The sequence below is a fragment of the Pundamilia nyererei genome, unplaced genomic scaffold (genome assembly GCF_000239375.1).
Source record: "Pundamilia nyererei isolate P.nyererei 1_Seehausen unplaced genomic scaffold, PunNye1.0 scaffold00028, whole genome shotgun sequence".
Lineage (NCBI taxonomy): Eukaryota > Metazoa > Chordata > Actinopteri > Cichliformes > Cichlidae > Pundamilia > Pundamilia nyererei.
Window position 1 is genome coordinate 1,249,374 of NW_005187429.1, and position 19,670 is coordinate 1,269,043.

Below are 19,670 nucleotides of genomic sequence, written 5' to 3' on the forward strand. Positions count from 1 at the left end.
GACAGACTCAGTATGAACTGCAGGGTCTTGGCAGGTTGTAGATGAGTGCAGCAAGGCCAGGGGGTTTTACAGGTCAGACAGTATCTGGGACTCTCTTTAGCTGTTCCTAAATTTACAGCCCAGAGGACAGATGCATACATGAAATATAGCACCAGTTTCACAAATAGCTATGTTGCATAAGACCTAAATGTTATCTTTTATTCCATGTGTGGATTAGCCCACTTTCTTAACGTTTCTTAACAAGTCCACGATCTCCCACCTGCTGCTGCTCTTTGCGGGAGAGCGACAGCTGGAAAACCCACTGCTTTATCAGACAGTAAATTAAACTCCTGGTGTTGATTGGTTTGTCAAAGCAAGGATAAAATCCTGACGCACATTTTCACCAATTTCTCGCAAAACAAACATAAAACCGATCACCTGTGCAGCTCAGAATAAAATTGTTTAGAATAAAATAACTGCTAAATATTAATCAGTAAAGTAATTTTGCATTTTTGATGCTTTCATACTGAGGTGTTTGCCGAAATTGAGTGGTTGTGACACAGTCACACTGTGTAAACTTGGGATGAAGGGACTCTTTAAGGGACTATGAAACATTTATGATACTGTAGAGGTTTGATCACTGATCCTGGATCAGATAAACTGCAACATTCTGTTAGCATTTAATAGATCTATTCTGTTGAATTGCATGAACAACACTCCTGTGAGGAGGTACAGACCCACCCATGCACGGTATTTCTGCTCACTGCCTTACCGCAGCACTTTCTTATGCTGCAGAAATGAAGAGAGGCGGGGCTTATCGTGATCTGTACAAGTTCTTTATTTTATTGTAAGCACAGCTTTGTAAATGCACAGAGGAAACAACAGTGAAAACTAGAATGTTACAAGAAGAGGAAGGAAAGAAAGACACGAACAGGAGAAAAGTGACACATGACTTGTTTCTTTTTTCCCAGAGCTGTAAATAATAAATTTCTACAAATTTCTCAGCAGAGATAAACAAAATAAGTGTGTGAGAGAGAGGGAAAAAAAATAAAAATAAAACAAGGATGGGCACAGGTGCGCGCGTGCACCCCCCCTCTGGGGAACTCCCCTGAATGACACTGTTATTTGGATACTCCATTTTAATATCATATATAGATACATATCCACTATGTGATAATAAGCCATGTCCTGTCATACTTCATGTAGTAAGCAGCCATCTTTCTCCACGTGTTGCCCAGAACTGATGCGAGATTGGAGAAATGGAGGACATCATGGATTTATCTGAAAGGGGCAGACACTGTTCACATTAATTTAAAACCCCAGTCAGAGCACTCTGACAACAGACGCCAATAAAAAGTTATTAATCTTTTAAATTTCGTCTCATGCATAGCCAAGCACATAACGCCTCCTAAACTTTGGAATCTGTATGTACTGTATTTGCTATGAGCAGGCAGGACCCACTTTGACTCGTGTTAGTGCTGCGTGTGCTGGGGTCGGCCGGTCGTACCGTTCAGGCTCATCAGCACCTTTTTGAAACACGTGTTGACGTCTGAGTGAGAGAGAAAACTCCGGGTATTAAAAACCACTGCAGTAAAACCTCTCTGCGTAAAAGAAATCAAAACTATGACATAATGTAAAATTACATTCCCGTCTACCTGGCGCCCCCCTCCCCCAAGTTAATGAGTGTTCGAGAAGGAAACGAGGAGACAGCACCGTTGGAGGAATATTACCGCCCAGGGAAATGAGAACCATGCAGATGCACCACTTCCTGTTGACCTCGAGATGTTGTTCAGAGGGAATGTGCTGTGGATATGGAGCGGAGCGGACAGGACGGGCATTTAATATCTTCATCCTTGAGTGAGTAGTGACAAACCTGTGGAGGGTGTGACTGCATGTCTGTTTAAGTTTAATCCGAGTTTGAGGGTTCAGTTCAGTCAGAAGGGATCCTAAGAAATGGCGAGCAGAACTACAACTCTCCTCTGCACGTGTGATGACTGTGTGTACCTAACAGCTGTGTGTGTGGTGTATGTAGTTGCTCCTGTGAATGCTTTGTTCTCAGTCTGTGTTGCTGTGTTCTCATGAACAGATGGTTTATGTTGGGTGGGCATAGCTGCAGTTCTGTAGTTGCCCTGTGGGACGGCGCTCTGTATCCTATAGGCCCTCGGTTGAGGGTTCGTTGCCGGTGGTGCCGGACTGGGCGCGCTTGATGTACAGATTCAACAGCTTCAGCTGCAGATAGAAAAACAGAAGAACATGAATTAAATAATGTGTGCAAGCCAAGAGATGCTAAAAATCCAAAAGGCGAGATTGCAGTTACTCCAGCTGAGCAGGCCGACCGCGTGCTGACACGTGGCGTTTATGGTTCCTGCATTATTTGGGCAAGTAATGTTTATCACATGACCGTTTTTGAAAGGTCGCCCTGTGATTCATCACAAATAGATCAGTCTGTAGCTGACAGACTCATCACTCATCTTTTATGGTTGTTGCCATCAACTGTTTATAAAGGATGGATGTAGTGATTGTAATGGCTCCGTGTCCTGATGTGAGTGCTTCACTTGAGCGTTTTTGTTGAGGACGCTGCATGCTGGTACAGCAGCCACGTTTTAAATCACCTACTTTACTTTAAACAGTAAACTGTTCACTTCATGTTATTTCCAGTAAGACTCTCGGAGATTATGATCATAACCACATCAGGAAACAATTTGCAGAGGCCACAAATGAACTGATAAGAGGTGTCATTTTTACTTATACACTTGTATACAATTCTAAAGTATATTTTGCAACCAGAGGAGTCGCCCTCTGCTGGCTTTCAGAAAGAATTCAGGTTAAAGGCTTTGAATTCACTTTTCAGACCCTGAACCTACATCTGTATTTACCAGCGCTGGAGTCGTTACTCAAAAAAAAAAAAAGTAACGTGTTATACATTACTCATTACTTTTCTTAAAATTGATGTACTACGTTATGTAATTAATCATCAGAGAAAGTAACTTTTTATACTACTTATCGTACTTTTGAGTTACTCAGCACAATAACCTGATACGTACGGTCACACAATGACCAATTAACTGAATTATACAAACCTGAGGCCACAGTGCCACACACTGACACAAATGAGGACGCACATAGAATCTTCCTCTTTGTTTTTACATATAAGAACAAAAGACGAAAACTAGCGCCAAGAGACTTCAAAGTGATCGCCACTTTAAAAACAGAGGCTGCAAGCTTGACTGCTCATCATTGCCTGAGTTACAGGGCCTGCCTGCTGGGCTCGGGTCGGCCTTCACTCAGCTTTAAAATCACTCCAAGTTCTTGGCTAGCTTTGTGCTAGCTGCTGTCTTTGCAGCCGAAGTTATTAAGCAGTATATTGTAGTTGTTTCTGTACTCGATGCAGTTTGCACTTTACTATCGCACTCTTGTCTTTTGTGCAATAAAAATAAAAGTAAAAAAATCAGCTGAACAAAAAATTTAAATAAAAAGATGACTCTTGGTGGAAACCTGTTGACACGAGAGCTTGAAATGTATACACAGAAAGATCCTGGTGACCAGGATGAGAAACGACACATCTTTAGCGAGCTGGTTTACGATGAATTCAACTTACCTTGCTGCTGGACAGTTGGCTGAGGTGCGGTTTGAGGTCCTCTCCTATCACTGAATAGATGGCCACCAGGCAGAACACACAGGCTTTCCTCACGCTGCTCTCAGAGTTGTCGTAACCCTGTTCAGACAGAAGAACACAACTTACAGATCTGCAGTTCTTCATAACAATCATATTTATGCACGAACGTGAAGGCTGTGTGTGATAAAGCAGATGACAGACAACTACGATACGGCACGGCTGACACTTTCATCCTCCAAATGAACAGTTACATATCTGAGCTGCATGTTACCTGTATCAGTCCTGGTACAATCTCGGGCAGCAGGCTAATCAGGCCTTCGCGGGGAATCCTCTCCACCACTTTGGTCTGCATCTTGATGGCGGCCAGGTTGATTGGGTAATCAGCTGACTGAATAATGGGACACAACACCTTGATACACTGGTCTGGACTGATGGACAACGCCAACATGGCTGCCGTCTCCTCAGCTGCTCGAACCACCTACAGAAAAGCAGAGAAATATGAATATACAACATGACCAAGTGATAATCACAAAGCTTTTTTCCAGCTTTGATGATCCATAAATAAAATAAAGGAGTGTTCTGCACCACCGCTTCATGGTCTGATAATGCTTTGTGATAAAATCAGCTTCTCAGTGAGCAGATTAGCGTGGGTGTGGATAAACGCACCTCCTTGTGAGGGTCTTTATGAGACTCCAGGGCCTTCATGATGGTGAGCTCTGCGTAGTTCTTAAACCTCCAGGGCTGCTTGCTGAGAATCTCCCTCAGCACCCGCAGAGCCAGCGTTCGGATCACATGCTGAGAGAGGATTTAAGATAAAAGTGAGAAAAGTGAGCGACTTTAGCTTTTTTTTTTCTCTTCCCTCCCCTTTCATTTGGTTGTTGTAGATTTGAAATGAGTGTGTGTGTACCTCTCTGTCGCCCATCGTCTCGAGCAGGAGCAGCAGGATGGTCTTGAAGTGTTCATCCCACACCTGCAGGGTGTTTTCGCGTATCAGTTTCTGCAGCTCACACAGTGCTGCTTTCCTCTCTTCTATGCGCTCGTTGTGATTGGATAACTCCTTGAGGAGCTCGGCCACCAGCTCCGACTGATCCAGGCTGCTATCTGTGAGGAGACAGGCGACAGAAAATAACCCACGTTAGCGATATCTCGAGGTCGTTATTTGTCCTTTTCCGCCAGAATGCTTTTGTGTACCATCAGTTTGAAGCTCCGAGTCGTCCAGGCTGGTGTCTTTGCGGCTGTGTTTGAAGGGAGAGTCGGACAAGTATTCGCGGGATACTCGGGGGCTGGAGGAGAGCAGGGGGGTGTTGAGGAGAGACGTTTTATTGTCCAGAGCCATACGCCCGCCGTCGCCCATATCTGACAGTCTGCCATCTGTCCCGCTGCCCCCCTGAAAACAAAGGTGGATTAAAAACAAAGCGAATGAACCAAGCAGTCAAACTCTAAAGAGTTCAAAAATTCTGGTTTAAAAACAGTCTGAACTGCAGAGTTGTTTTATGTGTTTAGATGGTAAATACGCCAAATGAATTAAAACAAACATGTCTCCGTTCGATTTCTTAAAATTCATTCATATATCAGGACATTTTGGATGAAGTTTCCTTTTTAGAGAGGATCTTGTTGTCTAAATGAGAGCGTAAGAAAACAAACACACAAACAAAAACAACTCTATCACTTAAAAAGGCAGACACATGAAGCACCAGGTGAGGAGCTGAGCAGGGTTTAAGGTGCTCTTATTTGTATGTGTATATTTACACTCGAGCCGCTAAATGCTCTAAGCTGGGGTTTGATGAGTCAGGTGTGCTGTGATTGGCACGCTGATGACATGTGGGCCACTTGGGTTTCAGTTGCATCTCATGGGGAAAATGTCAGGAGGTCACACCTCTGTAGTAGAGTACGCCGTGTCCTTAAAAGGAACCGGGGTCACTGCAAGGGGCTGCAAAATAAGACCTGGCATGTCTGAAGTCATAAATTTGTTTTGAACGAGCAGGCTACCTACACAAGCATCACAAAATAATAACTGGGGATGCTTTTCAGCAGCTAGGCTTAAATAAAACAAACAGGATTTTATCAGCAGCTGTAGAAGATTATTTTTCACAGTTATCGGTCCCATAAACAATGTATGCTTCTCACTCCCTGTGCTAACGGACGGGTGGTGGGGCAGATCAGATGTCAGCGTCCCCTACAGTACACCTGTGTGGGTGTTTCAAGCCTCTGCAAGTCTTGGAAAACACGTTGTAAGGTCAAAAGACAATATAATACTTTCTGAGTGCAGAGCTAAATGAGAGTGTCAAAACCTATTACAAAGTCTGAATACTCTGTCTTATCCTCTTTTTATTCTGGTATTTGCTTATTTTATCAGGAATAAAGTCTCAACTCTCACACTTTTATACCACTGGCGAGATCGTGGTGTATAGCTGCTTGCGTTAGGACCGCACCATGGTGGTATTTTTCATCTGGTATCAAAATAAAGAGACCATTCAGAAGCCTGGTCACTATAAAGCAATTTGCCCACCATGCACTGCATCGTGGTGACTGCTCACGAGTCAAAGGCAACCCTATAATATACACTATATGGGAAAAACATATGAATTCAAGTGTGGTGCTATAACTGGATGTCACCCTTTCAACGAGCCAGTTTGTGAAACTTGTATGTTTACAAATCCACCAGATAACAGCAAATCAACCCTTTTCCCCATTTCACCCGTCTCCATAATTTGGTTAGTAAATAGTTCGATCCTTTGCTCAAACTGAGGCTGCTAGCTTGTGTCTGGTTCTGACCTCTGGATATTTTTTGCTTTCGTCACTTTGCCTTTGTTAGCTTCTTTAGAAAGTCCGTGATCAGCTGGGTGACGGCACTAACATCAGCATAAAACTGCGCACCAGGAGCTTCATGACATGTTTCCATGGGTGAGCAGCTCCTATAGGTGACTCACTGCTTTTGTCCATATAGTGTATTTATCAGCCTCAGTGGCCAGTCGACGGTAATATTCGCTTCCATTTGTACTCGTTTCAATTGCTCGCCTCCAAGTTGAGAGAAGTTTAACTCCACACCTGCCCACTTCCCACAAGTTTATTGACATTCATGATCTCTGGCTGCTGCACCGCTGCTTGTCTCTTGCTGTGGGGGAACCTCATGAAGGTAGAATCAAATAAAAATATTCGAAAATGTTCAAACGCCCCCATGAATTGTGCCAACTGTTACACAAACCACTCAGGTCTGGTTGTATTCACACCAGGAATTGAACTTATGTCCCAAATGTGTTGGCCTCCTCCACTCACCTCCTCTCCTTCTCGCCGCTGGACGGGTTCATTCATGTCTTCTTGGCTGCGAACGCTGAAGTTTTGGATCGCCTCTGTGACACCTTTCAGTGAGCTGTAGATGTCCTCTGAGTTCATGTTTTCTGTGTCATAGTCAAAAGCACTGCACAGACACAGTAAAAGATGCGCTGTAATTTGCAAGCTTACTTTTTTTCCCCCACAGGCGTGTTTTTGGCCACAAAACACCCTAAAATACTGTTTACTGTATAACAGTGATTTGACAGTGTAAGACTAGTTGTCAGACAAGTGTTTACCTTGGTGAGAGGGTGTTCTGGGATGTGTTAGTGGGCGAAGTGACTGGACTGGACCAGCTGGCTGGAGATCGGGGGGTGTGACGTGTCATAGGGCTGCCCATTGGTGCCTGAGAAGGTAACAAAACAACAAAGAGGTACGCCATTATTGCTGCAGTATGACAGAGTTCAGGTGTAAACTGTGATTCTGAAGCATTCACAGTTTAGAGTCAGAGTATGTTTTACCTGTGCAGCGTTGCCTGTGTTCTTCAGGTGGTTTTGAAGTAGCTTGGTGGCTCCATCCTGGAAGGTTTTGGGCAGAGCTGCCAGCAGCATGGTGAACTCTGGAGTGTTGAGCTGGAACAGGGCAATTAGCACCGACTGGGCTGCCTGTTACACACAAAATACACACTTAGACTTTGTGGACCAAACAGGGTGGCAGCTCTTGCAAGTAGTACTGTGGTTAACTATGGGATGCTGTGAGGTGGCATTTGAGACAAGGATCCTTTTCAATTTATGATTTTGAAATGAGATGCAAGTTTATAGTTATGAGATAAAGCTTAAACACAAAAAACAAAACAAACCAAAAACTACGGTTGTCACTATCAAGCAAAATTTATAGTCCAGCAAAGGTGACGTGATTGCTGTGTGCTTCTTGTCTGCGTGCAGACAGGCATTTGCAGAAGACTGATCTGAAGCCAGGCAAAAGAATATGCTGTGGCAAAAATTTAGACAGTGTCACAAGTTTTAAACAGAGTGTGAATGACAGCAAACTACTGGAACGCAACATGAAATTAAAGAGAAAATAACAGGTAAAATGAAACAAAAACTTTCAGCTATTGGAAGAGAACAGCCAGTGCAGCAAGAAGACTGCTTGGCCTAAAGTTGAAACCATCTCTGCAGCTATGGAAAGGATACTCCACAGATCACACGATTTTCTTCCCATGCAAATTCCTAGCTCTGCTGGTAAAGCAGTGCAATAACTGTTTTTCAAACCTGTGGTATCATACACTTAGTCTGCTTTTGTTGTAACATCCCAGCCCGTTCTCACTCCCGAGGCGTAACATGTCGACGTTTTGTCACGTCCCGCGGCGTTCCTGAGAAACCCGAAAGGAGACCTTCGGCGTTCTTATGGTACGCCGCTGGTTATGGCTGGAATCCAGTGCAATGACGCTCCCGCGGTAATAGACGTTCCAGCCCTAAACCTAACCTTATCCCTAGCCCTAACCATAACTTTATTCCTGATCTTAACCAGGACTATAATGATGTTAAATAGCGTGTTTCTAAGCGATTTGAAGAAAAAGCGCGAACATGTGTAGATGGAGTCCAGACGGTTCTCATATTTCCTCTTTTTTCCGAGGTCATCGTTTAGGAACGTGGTGGGTAGCCGAAAACGTAATATGGTGACGATTTGTCACCTAGCGTAAAATGTTACGCTTTGGGAGTGAGAACGTGTTGAACATCCAGATTCAACAGTCAGCCTGACTTGCTTTAAATCAATATTATAAAGTTTAATTACATCCCTCAAAAACAAAAGGGGCCTGTTGCAAGAGGACGTATTATGTTGTGTGTGTGTTTGTGAGACGATACCTTTCTGACGTCTGAGCTCTTGGGTTCAGTCGTCCAGGTGATGATGCGGGAAACAGCCAGCCGAGTCTCGCTAGAGTTCACAAAGTCCGGAGCTTCCATTTGTAATGTCAGTGTCTCGATGTACTTCAGAATAGCCACCTTCACCTGCAACGCAAACACACACATTTATACAAATTGTTAGGAAGCTGACCTATAATGGTGAATATGCATAGCCAATATTCACCTGTAAAAACACAAATACAGAAACAACCAAAACCAAACACACACACACACACACACACACACACACACACACACACAAAAGTGAGTCAGCATGTACAACCACAGCAGATTGTGCATCTCTTGCAGGTCTGAAAAATCAAATGATCCACTGAATGAGAGAAAAGTTTAAAATGCAGTCATGCGTTATATAGTACAAAAATAAAATCAATCAACATAAAAACAATGACAAATAACAATATTAAAGAACCAATAAATGGAAAAATTCAACTCAGCCTCTGAAACGCCACAACTGACTCCTGCCCTGATTGTCTTTCGTCTCTCTACAAATGCACCTCAGGACCAGAACTTCCTCCAAATCACTTAGCAGCATCGTGCGCGCCACATAATTGCTCCCCCCGGAGCGCACTGACCTGGGAGGACTGGCTCCAGGCTGCGGCCTGCTCGTCTAGAGAGCAGGCGTGGCGCCGCGCTCTGGGGGGGAACAATTTTACCCCGGACCCTCCCCTGCCTCGCCCGCAACACGAGCTCCGCACAGGCTTCAGAGAGAGAGAGGAGAAGCACCGCGTCAATCAACGGAGAGAGACAGGGAGACGAGGACGGGGGAGGGGTGGGGAACAAGAGAGGAAAGCAGGCAGGAGGATGGAGAGAGTAGAGGAGTAAAAAGAGATGGGGGAGTAGACCTGGGCGATACTGAAATTACACTGTATGGTTTTACAAAATGAGTCAGACTCATACTGTGATACTATGTAAGCCAATTCTTACATGTCAGAGGGGTTGGATATAGCAAAATATTTAACAAAATTACTATGAAGATGTAGTTAAGTCTTCAGAAATGCAATATTTGCAGCAGGTGGTGAAATTCTACTGTTTGTAAGATCCTTTACTGCCCAAGCCTAGTGGGAAAGGAGAGGGAATAAAGGGAAACAGGTTAAACATCAGGCAGAAAAAGGGTGTGGGAGTAGGCAGGAGCAACACGCGAGATAAAAGGGTAAGAAGGGTTGGGAGCAAGGAATAAAGTAGTAGATAATCAGGGGAAACGAAAGAGAGGTATGCTGGGTAAAGATGAAAAAGGAGTTTGAGGAAGAAAGCTTGAAAGTAGCCAGTGGAGTGGCTCAATCAATCGCTATCCAATCACAGCCCAGGATTCAGGGTTTTGGGACGTAGAGCCAGCAATGGGCAGGCATGTAATAATATTAGCACAGCAGTCAGTTGAATTTCCAGCTTTGTGTGCATGCTACCCTTGCACAGACATTTGCACACTCAGCTCTCTCACATACACACTAAACAGACATGTATTATATCAACTTGTCATTTACCTTGAGGTTGGGCGTCTGTGTTTGGTCCACAGTGAACCTCATGAGAATGGTAAACTGGAGGTCGTTGGGAAAACATTCTCTGCAAGACAAAAAAACCACAGATTTAGATTTCACGTTTTGTGCCATAACATGCATCGTAAAAATAAAGTTCAAGGACTGTCAGCAAGTAAATAACCGAGTAACCACTGTGCCAGATGCAAAGTGGTGATTTGTGTGACTGCTTCTTCTTCTGCACTTTTACTAAACATTTGAAATAATAGAGATAAAAAAGTGCTGACTCTGAAGGTTGCTGCTGGTTTTTGGAGGAAAGCACTCACTGTAGGACTCACGCCAAGAACACTTTACAGCAGGGGTGTCAAACATAAGGCCTGGGGCCCGGAAACAACCCGTCAGAGGCTCCAACCTGACGTGCCAGAATAATTTGAAATGTGTGGAAAAATGTGAAAATTACAAAAGAGGGCGTCAGAAATTTCAGACCGCAAATCTTTTTTTTTTCTAGTTTTTTTTCCTCTCAGTTTTAGTCTTACTGGCTTCTTTAAACTACTATAATACTTTAGGAAAGGCAGACATACTATTGAAATTACATTTATTTTTCTTAAGAAACCTCAGGAAGTAAATTTTTATAAACAGATGATGAGTTTGTTATTTCTTTAAGGTCATACCACCTGAGCAGTCCTGATCTCATCTAAAGCTAAGCTACACTTAATAAAGTGTATAGTTAGTGCTGGATCTGGTGCCCTGAATCCTTCCTTAGTTATACTGCAATAGGCCTAGCCTGCTTCAGTGTTCCCATGATGCACTTAGCGTTTCTTTCTCACTCACATTTTTTCACTCTATCTGCAGTTATACACCACTCTGCATTTGATCATTAGTTATTAATATCTCTGGCTCTCTTCCACGGTGGAGTTTTTGTCCCGTCTCCCTCTCTTCACCCCCTACCAGTCCCAGCAGATGAACCTGGTCCTGCTGCTCCCTTCCCACTGTCACCATGTGCTTGCGCTCACAGGATTACCGTAATTCCCGGACTACAGAGCGCACCTGATTAAAAGACGCATGCTCTAATTTTAGAAAGAAAATCAATTTTGTACTTGTACAGACCGCACCAGATTTTAAGCCGTATGCGTTTCACTCGTAATATTAGATATTTACACAGAAATATTACACGTGAGGATTTTTAACGTTTAATTTAATCCGTAAGGTAACATAAACATGGTAACATAAACGTTATGGTAAGATACAAAAATACATACTGCAAATGCTTTTTTTTCCTCGAACAGCGCCTGTAACACTGCTACCTTTAAGTATATGTACGTATCAGTAACACACAAATTACGTTGCTTATGTTTTTTTTACGGAACAGTGCACAAACAACATTACAACGTCTCTTAACAACCGGTAAAAATATATACCGTATATATACTACTTATCAATTTTATTGGTCTACTGTTACCAGGCAAAATGTTTTTTGGCTGCATGAAAAAAAAAATGCATTAGCTGCATGTCAGTATACGCCGCAGTGTTCACAGTGTGGTAAACAAGTAGCGGCTTATGACCCAAAAACTACGGTATTTGATTGTTGGGGTTCAAACTGAACTAAATTTATAGGTTATCACTCAAACGTTTTACTTGTCCGGTCTACGTAATGATCACATTGGACTGTATATAGACCACAATGTGTTGGTAAAGTAAGATAAAAAGCCACTTTTTAAAATCTTGATTTGTACTTGCTTGTCTGTATACGAATGTGCAACTCACTTTGTGACATCCAGGGCTCTCTGCACTTTAGCCTGCACGGATCCCAGCAGGTCCGCTCCCATCTTCTTCAGAAGCTGTGTGAGCAGGACAAACAACCAGTCCTGCAGATCGTCCTTATGGACCTGGATGAAATCTACCAGTGTCTCCAGGAACATACTGAACACCTAAACACGCACGCACACGCACACACACACACACACGCACACAGAGTCTAGGTGACAAACTGAACAACTGATCACTTATTCTTAAAACACTTCATGCGCACATGCACATGCATACAGGCACTCCTGCATTGTTTTACTGCATTATACTGAAGGGGAATGATGTGAGAGCAGCATTAGTCCACATTAGTTCCCTGTGGTTCCCATTGGAGTTAGTGGCATTTCACTCATTAATGCAGCAGTCCACCTTCACTCCCAGTCACCAAGTAACACACTTAAATCACACAAAATGAAAACAAGCCAATCACAACATGTGGGGACCATCTCTACATGCCACCAGTTGATTTCAGCAGCACAGTGGAGCTACGGACAACATTAAGTGAGGTAGGTTAGTAAGTGTTATGTAGTTCTCAATGCCCAATCAGATTAATGAAGCAGATTTCATCCAAACACAAACACTGATTGGCCAGACTTACTCTCTACAGAGAGTTCCAGAGGTGGGAGCAGCATGAGGGAGAGAGAGACATCTGTTAGCATCGTCACAAAGCATGTACTCAGTGTCAGAGAGTACACTCAGCATCTTCAATTTTTTCAAACACATTTGAGCAACAACCAATTTTACCTTCTCCCTGACATGGGAGAAACTTGAGTGTAAGTGCAAAAAGGCTAAAAAGAAACACTGAAAAATATGGGAGATAAGAAGGAAGGAGTACGAAAAGGAGTGGTGTGAGATAGGCAGATGGAGATCACTGGTGAGATGCAGTACCTTGAAGGAGGCTGAGCTTATACCGGATTCTGCCGTGCCGTACACCCTGCCGGAGTCTCGCTGAAATTCATCAAATCGTCAAAACGTCAAACGAGGGGGAGGGGGAGGAGCTCACACAGCTTACGACATGTGTGAGAAAACGGAGCACTCAAGACGGTGGAACAGAAGTGGCAGTGTTAGAGAGGCCGAATCGCAGCTTGTTAGTCAGAGGAGAGAGCGGGCAGCCCAAATATGTACGAGTGTGTGTGTTCGTGTGTGCTTTTGAGTGTGTGAGCGGTCAGTGTTGTTGCCTCAGACTGCAGGTAGAGGAGGGGAAAAGAGAAGGGAGAGCCAGCGGGTGTGAAGAGTGCAGCCAGCAGTTTGGCTGCTCAACAGTGACAGAACAATCCCACAGGACGGCGGCGAGCGTGATGGCACACTCATTCAGGTGTGGCATGCCGTTAGAAAACAGTCCAATGCACGCGTTCCATGCCCGTGTTTATGTCTGAGTGTGAGTAAATTTGAGGAAACATTTTGACCTGTTTATCCCGTCTTTTTCACTAAATTCATTAGAAAGATGTGACAGCTAAAGTGTGTGTGTGCTTTTTAAAGCGGTGTAACACTTTCTGTGTTTGGCAGAATCCGGTACAGTCAAGGATGATGGGATAAACAAAGTATTTGAAAAAGTAAAATTAAAGCAGGTGAATTATGAATCTTGTGCCACGGTACTGCAAATGAATGCAGTGCGTCTTTGTGCGAGGGTTTATGCTGCATGCATCCATACCTTACTGTGAGGGTCAGCAAACATCCTGGTGAAAATTTCACAGAGCCTCTTCAACTCAACCCGACTACAGACAAAACAGCAGCAGTTAGTTGGAAATCATCTATGACTTTATTAACTGCAAACACGCCTGAGTGACCTGACACTGACCTCAGGGTGCGCTGGTTTTTAAGCAAAGCCTGAAGGCCCAGTAGACCCTCCTTCCTCTCAGACCAGTTGGCACTGGCACAACGATTGAGCACCTGGAGGAAAGAATAAGATTCAATACATGCACGTAATAAATATTCAGCTTAATATTGAAGTAACACGTTTTTAATGGCTTTTCAGATTTAAGCACAGGAGACATGAGTATATAAACCTCACTGATCATATTCACTCACTGATTCTGGGTAGGAATATCTTCACTGCAAAATTCTAGTGCTCAAAATGAACTGGAGCGGGAAAGGTACTGTGACCCTGGCAGATCTGTATATAGACTATAAAGACGGTCTGCATAATTTCCAAAGTTTTTAACTAAATACAAGCTTCCAAATTCTCACTTTTTCATTATCTCAAATTGCACACTATGTTAAGGAAAAGTTTTCATAAACAGAATAGAAACCATTTCAGGTAAACACCCTCTTTAAGAGCGCTTGGTACTCTCTACAAAGGTCAAATTTATTTATATATCACATTTAAAACAGCAGAGTTGACCAAAGTGCTGTGCATGAAAAATCCTAACAACAAATATCAAAGTTACTTCATTGTTTACACACTCCTGTGTCTTCAGCTTTTATACAGGAAGCCAAGGACCAGAACACAGAATTGTCAGCACAGTTTTGGGAAGAATCTTTGCCCCTTAATCACAACTGTCAACACAAATTAAAGACTGATTTAGGTGATGCACAGCTTGCATTACTCTAAAACCAAATGGAACCGCATCTTTCCATTAACATGTTTTCAGTGTGCGCTGTTTGGTTGACACATAAGGTCGGTATGGCCTGACCCTTATGTCAACGTTTTAGTGGCTTTCTGCAGCCTTATCCAGAGGCATCAAGCATAACAGTAATTTCTAGATTGATGGATGCTCCTTAGAAAACCTTGAGGTTCCACCTGACATTCAAATTGCTCTGCAAACTTTAACTAGAGCGCCTTAATGATACTGTTCCCTTCTGTGAAACTTCAAACCCATCTAAATTTAACTTAAGTCATTTAAGTTTTTTCTAAGGACCTAGGTTTTAGGAAAGCTGCCCATCACAGTATCTATTTCCTGCTGCTGTTGTTTACCTCAGCTACATCTTCTGTTTGTCTCATGTAGGTGGGGATGGCCCCTCCGTTTCTGGAGCTGTAGGATCTCTCTGAACAGGCGCTGGATGCATCGCTGTTGGCATCGTCGTCAGAGTACATGCCGTAATTCTCATACCGTCGCCGTGCTGGCTTCTTCTGCAGGGAACAGAAAGGGCATGACATTACAATGAAAACAAAAACCAACAAGCAGGACATTAAGAAAGCATGCACTAGCACATCTTGATAGAACACAAACCAAGCACACACACACCCACACACAGGTAAGAGGTAGGAAAAGAAGCTGACCTTGGATCTCATGTCGCCCAACAGCTGACAGCGTTAAACAGAGGTAGAATCAGGGTTTAGTTAACACACAGACACACAGTGTAGGAGCTAGTGGCAGGATACTGGAACGTGCACTGTTTGTAGCCAGGATGTTCCTGGTGACTAATTTCTTAGACTAGTGTAACCGACGAGTCTAAAACTAAGAAAGACTCAGATATTACGTTAAATTTGAAAACTGTTTAATGGACAATGTAAAAAAACTCTATAAACAAAGGCATTTAAAACCATTAATTGCATTTTTCAATAATGGATCATGTCACTTAACCTGGTGTGACCTTTCATCATGCATTAAGAACACTGCACGTTATACTTTAAATAGAACGTGAAAAACAAACAGTAAATAAATAGTGTTAACAAAAAGATCAGGCCTAGCATAACAGATTTATGGTGTTTCTCAACAACAATGCTCCATCTGGTGGCAGATGGCTGCATAACATTTAGGACAATAATTTACGGCACTGGGCATCAATTAAAATATCAAACAATTAGATTAAACGGCTAGTAAGTCTAGTACCGACTAGTCACAACGGCTATGATTAGTTAGTTGTGCACAATGCTATGTTAGAATTTGAGTTTCCATACCAGTGCATCTGCGAGAGCCTCTTCTACATCTGAACCAGTGTTCAGGACCCTCATAGCGCTGACTGAAGAAGAGAGACGGCTTGACTGACTGATTCCAAAACCTGATCCTGCAGACAGAGAGAGGAAGGATGGACAGAAAGATAGCAGAATAAATACATTAGCAAAACTTCAGATTAAAACAAGTTCGCACACACTCAGCACTCATCCACAAATGATGTCATTCTCCTGATCATCCATTCGCTAACGTTCACACAACTCACACACGCGTGGCACTTTCCCACGAGACAACCCTGTAAGTTGATGCGATGATGCGTTAGGTGACATTGCAGATGGCACTTGGGGGTAAAAAAAAGCATGATTGACATAAAACGCAGGAGAGCATGTTGACGTCCCTGTGGAGGAGGGACGCAGCTAAATAAAGAAGACAAAGAGACACTGATAAAACCAGCAGAATGGTTATAAACTGGCAACTGAACGGGCGGAAACATGCGATTCCACTGGAGAGCCCGACATCCTGGAGCAGAACGTAAAAAAACAAAACAAATCAAAAATCAACTGATGGACGACGAAAGAAACGGGCTTGTAAAATGTGGGAGATGATGAACTGCAACTAAAAGAGAACAAAAAAAGAAAACGCAGAGAGAAAATCAAGTCAAGTGGTTGGGTGGGTGAGGGACGGAGAAAGATGTACTCAGCCTTCACCTGCAGCCCCAAAAGCATCAGGTGTGTGAAGAGCTCCGGTGGAGCGAGAGTAGCTCCGCGTTGCTGCAACCAAGATTAAAACACACACACACATACAAACACACACAGAGTTTAGGATTGACAACTAAGAGCACACAAACTCACACTTATCGAGTAGTGCATGAGAATAGAAAGAAAGACTGAAAAACATAAAGGTGTTATTTCTCTACTTTCCTGACGCATGCGTGTTTGAGACTTTTTTTTTTTTCCGATACTGGATTCAATTTTAATCTAAGAGCTAAGAGTAAAGCTTCAATACAGTCAGACTCTTTTCCTCGGATATCCTACTAATTCCTCTCGGGTATCTGTCTGCTGCTGCTACTCACCAAGAGGTGTGAAGGAGCGTACGGGGCTGGTGTCCCGGCTGCTCTCTCTGCTGGCCTCTCTGCTGCAGCCCTGACTCATACTGGGCCGCGGGATACGACTGCCCCGAGCTAACGCCACCCAGGTAACAACCACGGAGTGCAGACAGAAAAGAAAACGGAAAAAGGGAAAGGGGAGAAAAAGTACACATAAAGAAAGACATGAGCAGTGACAAAGAAGTCAAAGAGGAAGGCACGTACATAAAGACATAAATAAGACAGAATAAGAACAGGTGACAAACTGACAAAAACAAGAAAAATGTGAGCACAGGTTCCCCCCCCCCCCTCTGATGTTTAAGAAACCATCTTAGAGGTGTGAGCGCATATCTATCAGCTAATCTACTGGTATTATTTACTGGTATCACACCCTCAAGAGTCTAAAATCTTCCAGTTGTGTCCTTTAACAGAATAAAAAATTCTAAATCTTAACACTGAAAGAAAACCCAAATTTGTCTTTAAAACATGAATGATTTGTTAGTTTCAGAGTTTATGACTTACATGTAAACAAATAATTGAAATTTCTGCACATTTAGTTTCTTCTATTCATCTAATAGTTCTTATTAACTGATTTTCACCTTCAGAGATGTCTGATACACACAGGTGCTCAATGTGTCTCTTTTTCTCACACACAAAGACAAACGGACAGAAAAAGTGATTGAGAAAGAGATGCAGCAATCAAGCGGGTGGGCTGAGGGAAAGGGCTGTGTTTCATTCAGCAGCACTGCAACTTCGCTGTTCATTGCTCCGTTCATCAGCTTCAGCATCCAGCTAGCAAATCAGAATTAATCACGGGCTACCAACGGTCTACCGAGCAGAGATGAAGCGTCGCTGATCCTGTGTGAAGCTTTCTTCAACCAGCCACTAAAACAGGTTAGTAAGGAGAGGGGGAAGGTATGACTCGTAATCCGTGAACATGTGCTGATCACAGGCACCCATCACCATAACGACACAGCCAAGACAGACAAGTTAGAACGATGGAATCTATGAAGCTGAGGCAGCGACTGATGATGGGAGAGACTGACTGTGACGGCAGCCGTGATCGAGGAATTTTTAAAAAAAATCATGGATAGAAATGGTGTAAGGAGATGGAGGTTAAAGTGAGGATGAGAATAGGCACATTGAGGTGGATTGATGGGTAGCACAAGGGTCCAGTCGAGGTCGAAGCCTTACCTCCTCTGCTTGCTCCGTTGTAGATGGAACTAATGCTAGAAGGAGCTACGAGACAGAAGCAACAAGGACAGAGAAAAAGGAGAGGAGCAGAGGAAGAAAAGGAGGACAGGGAGCAGGAGGGAAAAAGGCAAGTTTAGATCCACGTTTACAGGGAATCACAGAGACTGGTCATCTGAGTTTGATGGCACAAAATATCACCCAACACTTGAGCAGTTTCTAAAGCAGGCACAGCTAATTTATAGAAAAACAGTATTAGTTCAAAGCACGTTAATGCACTCACCCACAGACAGGCGAGTGGGTGATGAGTCTCTGGAGCAGCCCTGGCTGCGGGGGATGCGGCTGCGTCTGTGTCCATCCCCGGTGGATCCAGCCAGCACCCTGTGAGCCCCGGTGCTCATGGTGCTCAGGGTCGTGCTCGTCAGCACGCGACCAGGGGAGCCGCTCCGACTACCAGCTTCAGAGAGACATAGATTAACATAGATTATCCGTTGTGCATGGGACATTTATTAAAAAAAGCTGTAGTGACACCACCCCTCTATAACGTGACAACTTCATTAAAACAAAAAAGAAAAGAAAAAAGAAGTGATCAGTTTCTTATACCAACAACTGGCAAAGGTAGTTGGTAGTTTTTCAAGCACATGTTGGCATTTTATGTATATCAAAAATACACATCACTAGGGAAGGATTGCTGGAGCCAGCAGAGCTACGGTGAGTTCAAATTCTTTCAAATTCATTAAAAAAAAAAAGGGTAACTCATAGGTAACTGTCATTGCTGAATTGTAATTTTGAATTTGGATTGAATTTAAATTGAATAACAGTCTCAATTTCTCTTCCCGAGGCATCCGATCTCCCAAAGCTAAGGCCACAGTGTGTTTCTTTCTACAGTGGGTCATTTTGCTATAAACTAGAAGACAAACAGTCCAGCAGAAGAAGCTCTGCAGTGCTGGAAATGTGAAAACAGATGCTTGGGAAACAAGCTCCAGTGCTCAAGACTTGAAACCGACCTTAAAGAGGACCTATTATGCTCATGTCCAGCTGTGCAATGTTTTGTTTTTTTAAATTCAGAATTGTGTGGCTTTGGTGCTGCCTTCAGTTCATCCCCTGTTGGAATCAAGCAGTTTTATTTGCTTCAACTTTATTCTGACTGGCTGCCCCTCACAAACAAAAGGTTTGACCACCAGCTTAGATGTCATAGAGATCCAAAAGGAGTTGGGAAAAAAAATTCTGCTCAGTATTTGGAGCAGCCTAAAGCCTGAGCTTTTGGCTTACAGGAACAACTCAGAAGCTGACCTCAGTATTTCAAACTTAGGCCATGTTTGATGTGAGCACCCACCATCACAGCAGATTAGACAATGACAGAAAGCAGGAAAAGCATAACAGGTCCCTTTTAAATTGATCTCTTTAAGACTAAAAATGAGCAGGCAGACCAGATTCTCTCTTCTTTCTCTCAATGAGAGACAAAAGCTAATCTAAATGCACACACACACACACACA

The 19,670-nt window shown here is 43.3% G+C and overlaps 1 protein-coding gene across 1 annotated transcript in view; it reads right to left on the reverse strand.

Annotated features, from left to right (window-relative positions):
• Nucleotides 1-799: 799 nt before the first annotated feature.
• The window catches only part of clasp2 (cytoplasmic linker associated protein 2), a 72,311-nt gene continuing 53,440 nt past the window's right edge, over nt 800-19,670 (reverse strand). The window contains exons 23-43 of the mRNA XM_013909615.1: nt 18,457-18,630; nt 18,177-18,221; nt 16,971-17,078; nt 16,606-16,668; nt 15,904-16,010; nt 14,977-15,132; nt 13,861-13,952; nt 13,714-13,777; nt 12,661-12,663; nt 12,024-12,187; nt 10,269-10,347; nt 8,731-8,874; nt 7,387-7,530; nt 7,165-7,271; nt 6,872-7,013; nt 4,787-4,982; nt 4,503-4,696; nt 4,262-4,390; nt 3,867-4,073; nt 3,578-3,694; nt 800-2,208 (exon numbers count right to left, since the gene is read on the reverse strand). Of these exons, the coding sequence (XP_013765069.1) occupies nt 2,131-2,208; nt 3,578-3,694; nt 3,867-4,073; nt 4,262-4,390; nt 4,503-4,696; nt 4,787-4,982; nt 6,872-7,013; nt 7,165-7,271; nt 7,387-7,530; nt 8,731-8,874; nt 10,269-10,347; nt 12,024-12,187; nt 12,661-12,663; nt 13,714-13,777; nt 13,861-13,952; nt 14,977-15,132; nt 15,904-16,010; nt 16,606-16,668; nt 16,971-17,078; nt 18,177-18,221; nt 18,457-18,630 (2,513 nt within the window). The 3' untranslated portion in view covers nt 800-2,130. The remainder of the gene's footprint in view (nt 2,209-3,577; nt 3,695-3,866; nt 4,074-4,261; nt 4,391-4,502; nt 4,697-4,786; nt 4,983-6,871; nt 7,014-7,164; nt 7,272-7,386; nt 7,531-8,730; nt 8,875-10,268; nt 10,348-12,023; nt 12,188-12,660; nt 12,664-13,713; nt 13,778-13,860; nt 13,953-14,976; nt 15,133-15,903; nt 16,011-16,605; nt 16,669-16,970; nt 17,079-18,176; nt 18,222-18,456; nt 18,631-19,670) is intronic.